The sequence below is a fragment of the Xiphophorus couchianus genome, chromosome 12 (assembly GCF_001444195.1).
Source record: "Xiphophorus couchianus chromosome 12, X_couchianus-1.0, whole genome shotgun sequence".
Taxonomy (NCBI): domain Eukaryota; kingdom Metazoa; phylum Chordata; class Actinopteri; order Cyprinodontiformes; family Poeciliidae; genus Xiphophorus; species Xiphophorus couchianus.
Window position 1 is genome coordinate 16775796 of NC_040239.1, and position 12948 is coordinate 16788743.

The 12948-nt window shown below is 39.5% G+C and overlaps 1 protein-coding gene across 4 annotated transcripts in view; it reads right to left on the reverse strand.

Moving 5' to 3' along the window:
- emid1 (EMI domain containing 1) overlaps positions 1-12948 on the reverse strand; it is a 67316-nt gene that overhangs the window by 15035 nt on the left and 39333 nt on the right. For all 4 annotated transcript variants that reach the window (XR_003597586.1, XM_028033940.1, XM_028033941.1 and 1 more), the window contains exons 4-8: positions 4088-4177; positions 3921-3982; positions 3684-3816; positions 1720-1764; positions 1515-1622 (exon numbers count right to left, since the gene is read on the reverse strand). Coding sequence is in view for 3 of the 4 variants with exons in the window: in XM_028033940.1 (XP_027889741.1) it covers positions 1515-1622; positions 1720-1764; positions 3684-3816; positions 3921-3982; positions 4088-4177 (438 nt within the window). In the remaining variant the exon portion in view is untranslated. The remainder of the gene's footprint in view (positions 1-1514; positions 1623-1719; positions 1765-3683; positions 3817-3920; positions 3983-4087; positions 4178-12948) is intronic.

Consider the following 12948-nt stretch of genomic DNA (forward strand, 5'->3'; position numbering starts at 1 on the left):
GTGTGTGTGTGTGTGTGTGTGTGTGTGTATCGTGCCTCACAAAAGTATTGAATCCCCTAAATTTTGTCATATGTCTTCATACAAATTCAAAGTATTTTGGTGGGAGGCATTGGGGTTATGTAATTGACCAACATAAAGCAGTGCATTGTTGTGAAGTGGAAGGAAATTGAAAAATGTTTTTTTCAATTTTTTACAAGAAAGCCTGTGTGGTTTTGTTTTCAGCCCCCTTCACAGCAACAGATACAGCTGGACAACAGCACACAAATGATAGAAACACCAGAAAAGTAAGGCATGAAATTTTGAAAAACTTAAAGAAGGTTCACCAAATTATAAAACCTAAAGCAGTGGTTAAAATTTTTTACCATTCAAAATAAGCAAATAAGCAACTGCAAACTTAGTAAGACATGGAAACTGACAGCTACTGTACATAAGAATAGCGCTACACAGAGAAACAATCATGGTCCTTGGTATCTGATCTAGCATCCAAAACTATTAGGAGTGAACACCACAAATCTGGCATATCGGAAAATTGGTAACATAAAAGTCGTTTAAAAAAAACAAGCCAAAACCTACAAGGTGTTTTGTTTGTTATTTGAAACAAGCCATGTAGAGAGCAAACAGGTGGAAGTTGGTGACCAGATGAGTGAAACGTTCAACTTTTTGGCAAAATATGTTAAAATTTCCCAGTCAAAGTCTAGGACTAAATCCAACTAAAGCAAGATTTGAAAATTGTAGTTCGCAAATGCTCTTTTTCTAATCTGACTGAGCTTGAACTAGCTGGCAAATAAGGAAAGGCAGAAACATCGTCTTCAGATGTAAAAAGCTGGTAGAGACATTCCCTTAGGATCTGCAGTTGTAATTACGCTGGTTCTAAAAGATACAAAATCAATTGTGTTAAATGCACCCAGGCTACATATTTTAATGTACAGAAAATGATTAAAATAAGATCATTATCCTTCCACTTCCCAATTATGCACTACTCTGTGTTGTGTTGGTTGCAGAAAAGCCACTTGTACACATAGCAGTTTGTGGTTGCTGTAAAAAAACAAGAAATATGTCAAGGGTTGTTTCCTTTTGCAAGGCACTGAATGGAGTCTGTAAAAACCTTTAGCAGTACTTTTAGAAACAAATAACTTTAGATGCAAACCAATAAAGTGTAAATTCCCTGAGCAGCCAGCAGACCTCAAAGGCTGCTGGAATGTTCCAGCTTTCAGTACTGGAGGGTCTTCAAGCTGACCAAAGACCAAAACCATTTCTGTGACAAACATTCTGGAGCTGAACATCACAAGTCAAATTTATCATCTATTGTTTCTGCTGCTTTGTGGTCAGGACTAATCCATTCAGTCATCTAGTTGCATTGACAATAATATGAGTTGTCAGAGGTCGTAACGATTGCTCTGCAGGACCAACGAGGTTTTGTCTAGGGCACACAGAGAGCTCAGTGTGCTTAATGATAAACTGGTTGAACAGTTTATCTAATCTCAGATGTCCGTCTAGCTTTGGTCTTCTGTTACCTGCTGGTCCTGGCAGTCCCTTCGATCCAGGAGCTCCAGATGGGCCTTTCGCTCCCACATCCCCTGGAGGCCCACTGGGACCTGGCAGCCCTTGAGATCCTGGCTTTCCTGTGAGTAAAGAAACAATCAGGAGTAATCATGAATCCCCTCACAGGTTTACATCCTGAATGACATCAGCTGAAACGCAACTACAATTACAACTCACCATCTCTGCCAGGAAGTCCATCTCTGCCCTTTTCACCCTGAGGACCTGAAGGAAAACGGGGAGATGCCTTTATGTGGAGGTTCATGTCTATGAAAAAATCTGAGCTCAAGCCACCTGGAGAAGATGAAGTGTAAAATCCTTGGAGGAATTAAATCAATTTCTGTCCAGCTTTCCTCTGAAAGCAACAGATGTCTGTAGAGTAATATTGCTCTTATGATAGTGTATTATTGAAATGTTGATTTCAATATGCCAAATAAGCCTGTTGTTTACAGAAACTTAAATTTTGTAGTTTCTGACTGGATGCTAACATTACGAAACATTAGGTTAAATTATGATTGAAAACAAAGGCTCTTTAAAACAACAACAAAAAAACAACAATATAAAGTTTTTTTGAGCTCTTTCAACTTGTCAGGCAGATGAATTAATTCATATCACCAAACTAAACTCAGCAAATTATCGACTACTTCCTCATTTTTTTAGAAGAAGCTACTACAAATTTCAATCTGTGTTGCTGAGATTTTATGTGATCCACCAAAACAAAGCAGAGCATAAATGTGAAGGAAAATAATAGACGTTTCTTTTTTATTTCAAACAAAAATCTGAGTGTAGCATGTTTATCTGTTTTGATACTTTCTAGAACCAGCTTTTGCTACAATTACAGCAGCAAGTCTTTTTAGGTAAGACTCTACCAACTTTTCACATCTAGAGCTGAGCTGGACGATATAAACAATACATTGTAGATATTTCTCTTTCTCAATTATGCTTCCAACTCCCTCTGTGACCGTTAGTATCTTGGGAACTATAATCTGTGTCAGATTATAGTTCCCGCTACTGCGGTGTGAATATTACAAAGTGGATATAAAAGTCTGATCAAATGACAGCTGGTTTTCAATCTAAGCAGTCCTTTGTGATTTTATTATTGAACACTGATGTTGCAATGGTGACAGATTTGAATATTTTGAGCAGCCATAATCTAGAGAATGAAATTGTTGAAAAATGTCTTTGAAGCTCCATTTATATTTCTTTAGGCTTGTACTTTGACTACACCATTCTAACAAATGACTCTGCTTTGATGTAAAGCAGTTCACTATAGCTCGGCTGTATGTTTAGTGTCGTTGCCCTGCTGACAGGAGAATCTCAAGCCCAAACAATTGTTTTGAGTGGATTTTGTTTAGGGACAACAGAGTACAAGGGGCTGAATACAAATGCTAATCACATCTTATGGATTTGTATTTGTTAATTTAAAAAAAAAAAAAAAAGTTTTCCTTCTACTTCACATTTGTGCTTTGCTTTGTGTTAACGTATGACATAATCTGCAATACACTTATAAATGGAGACGCTGTATCTCCATAGAGCCGCTGGAGGTTGGTCTGATATAACTGTGTAAACCTTCTGGCATAAAGAAACATAGTTAAGCTTTTAATTAAACACAATCACAATCATCTTTAGAGTTTCAGCAAAAAACTTCTGCCACTTTGCTAATATCCTCATGCTGCAGTTTTATGCTTCCACTTTGTTAAAACTATTTTCTCCAACAAAAACAGAAGTATTTGCTGGAAAAACACAGAAAAAAAGTGTATAATTGTGCTCAAAGCAGCAGATTGCAACACATCCACTTTCACCCTAATGGTTTAATTTCATGTAAATAAAATCTGTGCTAATAAACTAGTTAGACTAAACAATACCTAACAGTTTTTTAGACCATGTGGTTTTTGATGTGCTGGGCTAATCGCGTTACATGCCAGAGTAGACACACAAGGATCTTGCTTTAGTGAACGGAAACAAGTGTTAAAAGTGCAGGAAAAAGGATGTGAGGAAATAACCGGGAGTGAAAGTAATGATCATATTAGCTTGAAAGAATGGAAGGTAGGGCTGTTTTTTTGACAAAGTTAGAAAAAATGATCTGCTAGATTCTAAATAAAGTAAAATGTACATATTCATCATCACAGAACGCCATGGGTTACCTGCAGGGCCCTGCTCACCAGGAGCTCCCTGAGCCGACACGGCCCCCATCAGCAGCGAGGTCTCTGGAGACGTTTCTCCTTTACTTTGTAGGTGGCGATGTGACGTGCTGCCTGGCGCTGTGAGCAGCTGCACCTGGGACAGGTAAAAAAAACAACAAAAAAAAACAGGTAATTTGATAATATCTTTTAATAAAAAAGGCCTGGGATCTTGCCCAGTGATTCAGATACAGCTTTCACCTTTGCCTCCAATGAGTTGAGCTTTTCACTCAAAGCTGTGATTCGACTGCAGTTCAGACAACCTGAAAGCCAGAAAGTACATTTCTTCAGCTGCAGGATCCAGGCATTGATGCATCTGTTATCTTGTTTTTTTTTTATACGAATAAGAAGATGTTCACATCTCTTACTTGAGAGGGCCTCTCCTGCTCGTGCTGGGGGACGGCGAAGTGCGGAGGCTCTCCTGACTGCCTCTTGAGCCACGGCCAGGTTCCCCGGATCTGTGATGAAGGACAAAAATGTATTTATTTATTTTTTTTCAAAAAATTCTTTAAACTTTAAAACATGATTACTAGATTTGGAAGCTCGTACATCCCTGATAAATGGCGGCAAAATGCAAACATACCCTCCCTTTGTAAAATGAAGCAAATTTGCAAATGAAGAGAAGAAATATGATTCTGATTTAACAAACCCCTGAGGTCTTCACTGAATACTGTATTTATGCTGGGAAGAAATCATGCACAAGCTTTCTGCCGGTGACTTCTGAAGGCTGTGAGATGTGTTGTATTTTATTTAGGGGTAGCAGAATTAAAAACATGCATCATTTTCCCTCTAAATGCTACCTTGTGTTCTGCAATAAACAATCCCAAAATGTACAAAAATGTTAATGGTTGGAATGTGACAATTAAAAACGTGTAGGGGTGCGGAGGTCAGTGTGTAGTTTATTTCATCATGTGCTGTTTTCTATCCATCAGAGGAAACCTTTCAATTTGTCAAATCTTCCCGGGGAGAAAAGAAATGTCGAAATCAACTTTGAGTGCATCAGCTTGCTTCTGTGTTGCATTTCTCAAATTCAAACTGCACGCTTGCTGCGTCCTCGCTACGTTGTCTTCCTTTTCCATTGTTTCTTTATGCAGTTTTAATCTGCAGGGTTGGGGACTTGAGGCATGTAAAAAGAAAAACAATAGATCCCTTTGTGAGAAGAGAATGGGCTGTCTCAGCTCTCATTCTGTCTTTCCTTCATTTTACAGAGTGTAGGAGTTTGTGTCCTGAGGTTCTGGGATGTTTTGAATGGGAAGACTTTTTGTGGAAATGCTAGACTGATTCCATTGTCCAGGCAGGCTTTGCCCTGGTTGGCCCAGGTGCTTTTAAAACAAATAAGAGGCTGGGTTCAGAACCTCATTAGCCACCAGGAAGCATGTCTTTCCTTTCAGTGCCCCAGCTATGCCAAGTGCTACACTGAATGAAGCTATAAAATAGCACCTGCAGCGCACAGCTGAGGCAATAGAGCCATATTCCCCTTAAACAGCTTCACTTGACATAGCTGCAGATGCCGTAATCCGCTGCAGGAAATCCGAGAGATTATTATCACACAGGAAAAATAAACGTTTTACATAAACTTACAAAGAAACAGCAGTGAGAGTGATCACCCAAAAGTTTAAAACACAATGCACATGGTTCAGGGTAAATTCAGACTGCTCCAATTATCCCCACTGCCCTCACCTTTGTGCTCATGATTTCAATGTTTGGGGTTGTGGGCATTTCTCAGCGGATTACATGTGTAGACAGACTCAAACAATCCACAACTTGAGATTGAAATGTTATGGCATGAGCTCTGCATGGCCCTCCTTACATGTTTCAGTAACAATATAAACTCTTGCGCTGAGATGAGGAGAACACACACTCAGTCTCCCCTCCTCTCTCGCCCGTCTCACACGTCAGTCCACATGAGGGAAAGCTGCGGAGACAAAGGGAGGTGTGTATGTGTGTACATGTGCGAGCACATCCCGCAGAGCCTCCCCGCAGAGTCCGGCTCATGTAGACGGCTGCTTTCAATTACAAAAGGAGGAGATCTGGGCCGGAAATATAGGTCTTACTCCTCCCCTTGCAATAGAACCTCTTGTCCTTTAGAAGTAAAGAAGATCGACTTCCCCCAAACTGAAGCTTTTGTGAAAGGAATTAGGCTTTGACACAAAAACCGCTGCCCTCCCACTCTGCTGCAGCACCAAGACCCATGTGTTTATCTGCACCTCTGCAGACACAGACAGAGGATCACCGACATCCATTGCTCTGTTGGCCAATAACAACATCATTACACTGCATCGTCTCTTTGATCGCACTGACTAATTGTCCCAACTCAAGGGGTCGAAGAAATGTGATAATGTATTTGACCTGTTCAGGCCCCAGTTACCCCAGTGTCCAATCAGCAACCGAGCTAGAGCGCTTCATTAGAGATACCCCTGTAGAGAGTGCAGCAGGCCGGAGACTGCACCTTTTCTTATCTCAAACACGCACAGAGTGCAGAGATTCACTTCCCAGCATGGTCTTTGCTCCTGACGGAATATTGGAAAATAACAAGTAAGATGTGAGGGCACCAAGTTAATCTTTTCCACTTTCATAATTACTACGTGTGGTTAAGAAAATATGAAAGATGACTCATGGGGCTGTTGTAGCAAAGAGATTAACCTCCAAAGAAGCTAAGACATTGTGTGAAATAATAAAAAAAAGAAAGTACTGGAATTTAATAAAAATACCAAAAATGAACTCTGCTTCTTTGAATTTTCCACACTGTCCTGGAAACTCTGATTGAACTGTTAAAGGTTTGTTCTGCGGGGAACAAACCAGATTCTCACTAATTTTAGATAAAGACGTTTTCAAATTGCTTAAGCGGTACTTTTAAGCTCCTTCTTGTTGAGAGGCGACTTATGCGCTTTGAGCTTTCCGTTGGAGATTAATGCACACAATGGGGCAGCAGCTCTTGAAGGAAATGTTTAACCACAAACTGCAGTCAGCAGACGCAGCAGAGAGCTCAGTACTGATCCATCTCTGTCTGGTTGATTAGCTGAGCTCAGCTCTGCAGCATCATTAGTGACCAGGGACTGACAGCTAGGCGAGGAGGGGAAGCGTTTGTCTCTGTCTCAGTACCAGACACACTTATGTCTGCTGCTGTCTTTACACAACACAGAGACATGAGGTCTGTTTACATTAAACAATTGTTCACAGAGAGATCCTTTTTTATTGTTTCCTCTCAAAACAAGAGATAAATAAAAATTATATTGGTCTGGAAAAAATTAAGAGACCACTGCACTGAACTCCATTGAAAACCTCATGATTATTCCTTCAAATATTGATTTCTGAACTCTTCCTGAGTTAAAAAATTAGTATTGTTGTTTCTAAATGATTATGAACTTGTTTTCCTTGCATTATTTGAAGTCTGAAACGCTGCATCTTTTTCGTGATTTTGACCATGTCCTCTTGTATTCTAAAAGCATTGCTTCCTCGTGTTTAATAATGAAATATGAATTAAATAATCATCTAATTTTATAAGTGTTGGTGGGATGTAGATGTGTAGTAAAGTAACTATGAGAGTTTGAAAAATGACTCTAATGAAGTACACAGATTTTGAGTTTAAATCAAAAAGTTTAAACAAATTAGGAAATGTAAAGCTGTGCCTTCATGTAAAGAATTTCAATTACCAGAGAGAGCCAGATGGATTATGTATCCCTCTCCTCAGCATGGGCAGCAGGACCAACACTTTTCCTCAGTGAATGACTCAGACATATGCCAGCTGGTACTGAAGTGTATTAGAGCAGATCCACCTAATGTTTTCGCCTCTCATTCTGTTGACTAGTCTCAGTCGGGTTACCTGGAAGTCATCCGAAGAAACAAAACCTGCATCTAGACCCCGGTGTTTACAGTTCTTTCCCAGGGTCTTCAGTTTCTTTTATTAAGTGTTCCGCCTAAATGTTTGAACAGACTTCGTCATATCCTGACTTTAGAAACAAGCGGTCTGTGAGGCTGAGAGCTCATATTAGGGAGGTTCAGCTGTAATTTCAGTTGAGAAAGAAGCTTCATCTTCCTGTAACAGCTGGTCAGACAATTGATCCCCAAGTTATATCCAGACTTCCACAGAGTTTGAGTTGAAAACAAGCGCACCCCATAAGCCAGGTAACATCCGTTGTTTTATATAAGGCTGGGTGACAAGCTCCAAAAACATGTGGCAAACAAACCCGCACTGGGACTGAGGCGAGAGTATGCGAGGTCAGAGAGGTTTTCACCTCGTGTGCACACATCTCACCTCATCAGTCAGCAACAACACGCAACATAAAGGAGGGAGACTCACCGTAGCACCCAATCATCACCATTCACAGAAACATGAGTTACTTCCAAAGCAAACATGAATGAAACACATTTCATCTGGTTACTTTATAACACAGCAGTTTACTTACACCAATAATGGATATAATACATTTGTGGATGTGGGTACATGCATATTCATGCATTTAACTACTAATGTTTGGGTAAATGTTGAACCTTCACCATACGCCAATTTCAGTCTTCAATAAGCTTCTGGGAAACTTTTGGCTAAATATTTAGCTACTCTTCACTAAACATTTAGCTACCCTGGTTTACTAGTTTAATGGTTAGACAAGGTTAATGTTAGGGGAACATGTTTTCAATGGGGTTGAGGTCAGGGCTCAGGAGAGGCTCATTAGGACATTTCTTATCTGAGATCTTATCATCCGAACGTAACTTTCCTCCACATATGAAAGGAATTTGTTTAAGATATTCAGTAGCAAATTAAAAAGAAGTAGGGTTGATAGGTTTATTATAATTCCTATCTAGCAAAGATTCGACCGGAGGCAATAATTGTCTTTTCTGCAGAAAGGAGGGAAGATCCGAGACGCGACGAATCGCTGTAAAACACTGTCTGGGATCAACTCTGCCAGATCTTTCTCTGCATTTTTTTATAAACTGGAAGATGTCGCTCACCACAGTGAAGCAATGTGAACATTATCCTGGATTGATAAGGTGCTGAAGAAGAAAAAAGCAACTGCTCCAAAATGGCCAACTTCAAGCTACCATTCAATTCTTCTTACATGGACAAACCAAAACTCCCTTCAGGAGGAAAATGGTCTGATCACACCAGGCAAGTATTGAGCTATTTGGAAAGAAGTATGTTTGTCGACATCACAGTAAGGTTTTCTACACTAAGCCAACTAACAAGCATGGTGGTGGCCACATCATGCTATGGGTCTGTTTTGCTGTCAGTGGTATTGATGCATTTCACAAAGAGTTTGAATTAATTGACATAAAAGACAAACCAAATTAAGAGGTTGATGGTTGAAATGTGGACAAAGATGATTATTTGAAAAGGACAAGGCAGATCAAACTGGTTTTGGAGTAGCTAAAGCCAAACAACAATGAGCTTTGTGAATGAAATCTACATTATAACTGGGTCTCTGCCAATTCTGCCAAGAAACATGCTCAAATATTCAACCATAATGACGTCAGTAGGATATTCATGACAATAAGTGGTTTTTTTAATTTAAATTACTGCAGACATTTTCTTTTAAAAATGTGGTTATTATTTTCCCAGAAGTTCAAATAAATCATTAAAAGTCCCAAAGTGTTTGCTGCATACATGCTTGTGATAAACATCTGATCAATATGTTAAGTGTCTGTAAAATGTGCAGCCATTTTTTAGACTGTTTTCCAACTGAATCAATTTAGTTCAGAAGATTTACCTTCTTACTGACTATAAATATTGCCAGCTGTCTAAATTTACATTTGCTTTTTCTATACTTTTTGATTTGTTTCTGTCACAATTCAAAAACAAGAAATTTTTGCCTGTCTTGTAGATCAATTGAATTCAAGAAACCAGATGCAGAGCTTTTGAATAGCTGAGCAAACGAGCCTAAATTCAAACCGTTTAAATATTTTAGTAGCCCCTCTTTGACAACTAAAACTTAAATGGGAAAAAGCAGTCTAGTTGTTAAGCTGAATGTAATATGGTGTCTTATGTTGTGTAAAACTTATATAAATAAGATCATCTCTAAAATCTTTGGTCGTGTACCTCGCTTGCAGAGTTTCAAAACATCGGCACCCAAAGTAAATAAAACTGTTTAAGTGTACATGTGGGTGTTCACTTTCCGACTGTCTACACTGCAGTACTTACATCAGTCTTTGCAGCCCATCCAGGTGTGCTCACACACACAGCCTCTAATCTTCCACAGGAAAAAGGAGGGTCTCCAGCCTTTCCTCCCTCCTCTCTGTCGAGCTGACTCTACCTCACCTTTTCCCTCACTCACTCTTTCTCCACTCTCTCTGTTTTTCCAACGCATTCCTTTAGCGATGCTGATGTCAGTGACAGGAGTCTCAGTCTGACCGGCCCTCCCAAGCAGGAACTGGGTTCTAATTACACAACAGTGAAACAGTGCTTCCTGCTTATTAGATTCCCCAGCAAGTTTCACCATGGAAAAACAAATGTTCGCAATCTACACGACAGACAGCAGGACCAGACAGTCTGAAGTACCTGAAGGGCAATTCTAGTTAGTAATTACAGGCAAATTGAGCTTTGTTTGAGAAGCACTCACCACCTTCAAGTCTAATTACTGGTCAGAATAGATCTGCCTCTTCTATTGGGACTCTGTTTGTAGCAAGATGTTGCGGAAATTGAAGAAGAGGGGCTTAGGTTCAGAAAGAGTCATAAAAATATTTTTTACAGAATAGAGCAAAAAAAAAAAAAAGATTAAAACACCTTCATGTTCTCCATATGTTATAAAAAGAAAAAACTCAACCCTTAGATGTATTGTTAAAATGGAAACGGTTAAAACTCTGGCATGAAAGCAAACATTGTTGCGGTTTGTGTAGCGTGGCTAAAATTAGTGGTGGGCGCTGTCAAACTGCAGCACGCGGATTTGACAAACAATCTGGTCAGGACGGGCTGCACAAACATTTACGTCTTTAGAAAGCAGCAGATGCAGAGGCTGACACTCCTCACTTATATTAAAAATGGCACAGTGCCTCAGAGGCTCCTCCTGTACAATCCCTTGGTAATATTCATCTGGCTTTTCATCCAGAAACATCCAAATGTTGCATCTTTTCTTTCTTGGTTAACAGAAGAGAGACATAAAACAGAGCACAAAAGCAAAACGTCCTACTTGTAAAAACTATCTATACACTGATGGTGTAGACAAGGCGGCCATGTTTGCATACATACTGTATGAAGGTCTCATTCAATCAGTCAGATATTCATTTATACAAACCACTTAGCCTCAACCTGAACCTATTTCTACTCTAATAGTACTCATTAAATCAATTATAAATAACAGTTGCACTTAAAAAAGAACCCTAATTAAAAATAAAGTTTTACAGGCCGTTTTGAAACACCTATTCATCCATTTTATTGTCGTCCACTTTTCCATATTAGTTCACGTCAGCAACAGCCTCATGAGGGAAAGTCGTGTCTTTCCAGCAAACTTCATTTTGGTGGATCCCAGGAGATTCCTGGAAGTGAGCCCTGAGTCTGCTCAGGAGTCTCTTCACACTTACTGGGACGCAAGATGTCTGAACCGTCTCTACTGACCGCTTTGAATCAACGGTTCAAGTCCATCTATAGTTCCAGCCTCATTACGGAGGAAGCTCATTTTAGACATTCCTGTCTGGGATCTTGTTCTTTTGATAATTATCCAGATGGACCGGTAAGTCTGAGAGCTATGCTTTTTGGCTCAGCTCGTTTTTCACAACAAAACATGGAAGCAGCGTCATCAGACTGCAGACGAAGTCCCAGTTGGGCTAGAAATCTCCCAATCCATCGCTGCTGAGCAAGACACTTTAACTCCTTTACTTGAGGCAGAGACTCATCTCCAGATTTATATTTGGCTTAACCAAGTGCTAGAAGTTCATAGCTTGAAGAAACTACAATCAAATCATCTGCCACAAACAAATATGAGGTTACAAAACAAGCAAAACAGAAACTCAAATTTGTTCCAACCCCCACTGGGAAGAAGCTTGGCTTTGTGCAGAGGAAATGGAGACAGTTCCTCAAAAGCCACACAGGTAACCCATCGTCTTGCAGCATCTCCCAAAGATGGAGGGACACATAAGGCTTTTCCACAACCATAAACACATGTATGGACTGGGGGACTAAACTCCCACAAACCCCTCAACATGTGTGTTTTGGTTTCAGCAAGGAGCGCAACTGTAATTTGTATTTACTGTTTTCATCAAGGTTTAGAGATCTACACAATCTCTTTATTTTGTTACTGCCACTGATTTTGTAACAAAGTTAGGCCTGGGATTGATTTTGCTTCCTTTCTGCAAATTAGCCTCCCTTCTTTTTGTTTCTTTCTTGCTTGATTACGCTTCCAAGCAAACACAAATAACTCCTCCAAAGAAAGTACATCTGTTTGTTTTTATCCGAGCAGTAAATAAAACCGTGCTCCAACAATGTGGGTTTTCTCTTCCTAATTTTGACCGCACAAAACGTGAGCATAATCAAAATCTCTTCTGGTTACGTTTGATTTTGTTTTGAATTAAAAGGGCATTTTATTAATAACAATTTATTATCATCCAGAACAGAACCAGCCTTCTGTATTAGGTTGTTGAGCCTTTTGAGGTCCCTGGTTCTGATGCTGCTGCCTCAACAAACGACGGCAGAAACAATGAAACTCTCAGAGGTTGCAGATCTTTGATCTAGCAGATGAAAACTGTGATCCTGTCTCAAGGCTGAAGCTAAAAGTGCAAAACCTTGATTTCTAATTAATTTTTTAGAGTAAAACTGTGAAGATAAAAAATAAAATTCGTCCAATGGACCATTGAGTTACAATTTCTGTGCCAGCACATATCAGCATAAAAATAGATATTGTATTATCTCTTTAGAACCAAAACCAGTTCTACAAGGGTACTGGCCCCTGTTGGCCCCTGTCTAAAGCTGTGCATGACTGCTTATGTAGCATTTAGCAGAAATAAGTTATTTTTCCTCTAAAGCAACAAAAAGAGGGGCAAACCGAGTAACATCAACTTCAAATTAGCGAGGCTAATGCTAAACCTAAATAGCAAAGTGGAGACATTTTTCCAACTCCATTCCAACACTGAGCATATTGTTGTAATACTAAATGTTATAGAAATGGCTCAATAGTCTTTAAAATTATTTATTAACAATTCAAGATAACACGTTCTTCCAAGGAACGAGATTTGGCACAAATAGATTTTTTTTTATGATGAATGTTTTGGAAATCGTCAAATTCCTAAAGTCAAGTAACATGAC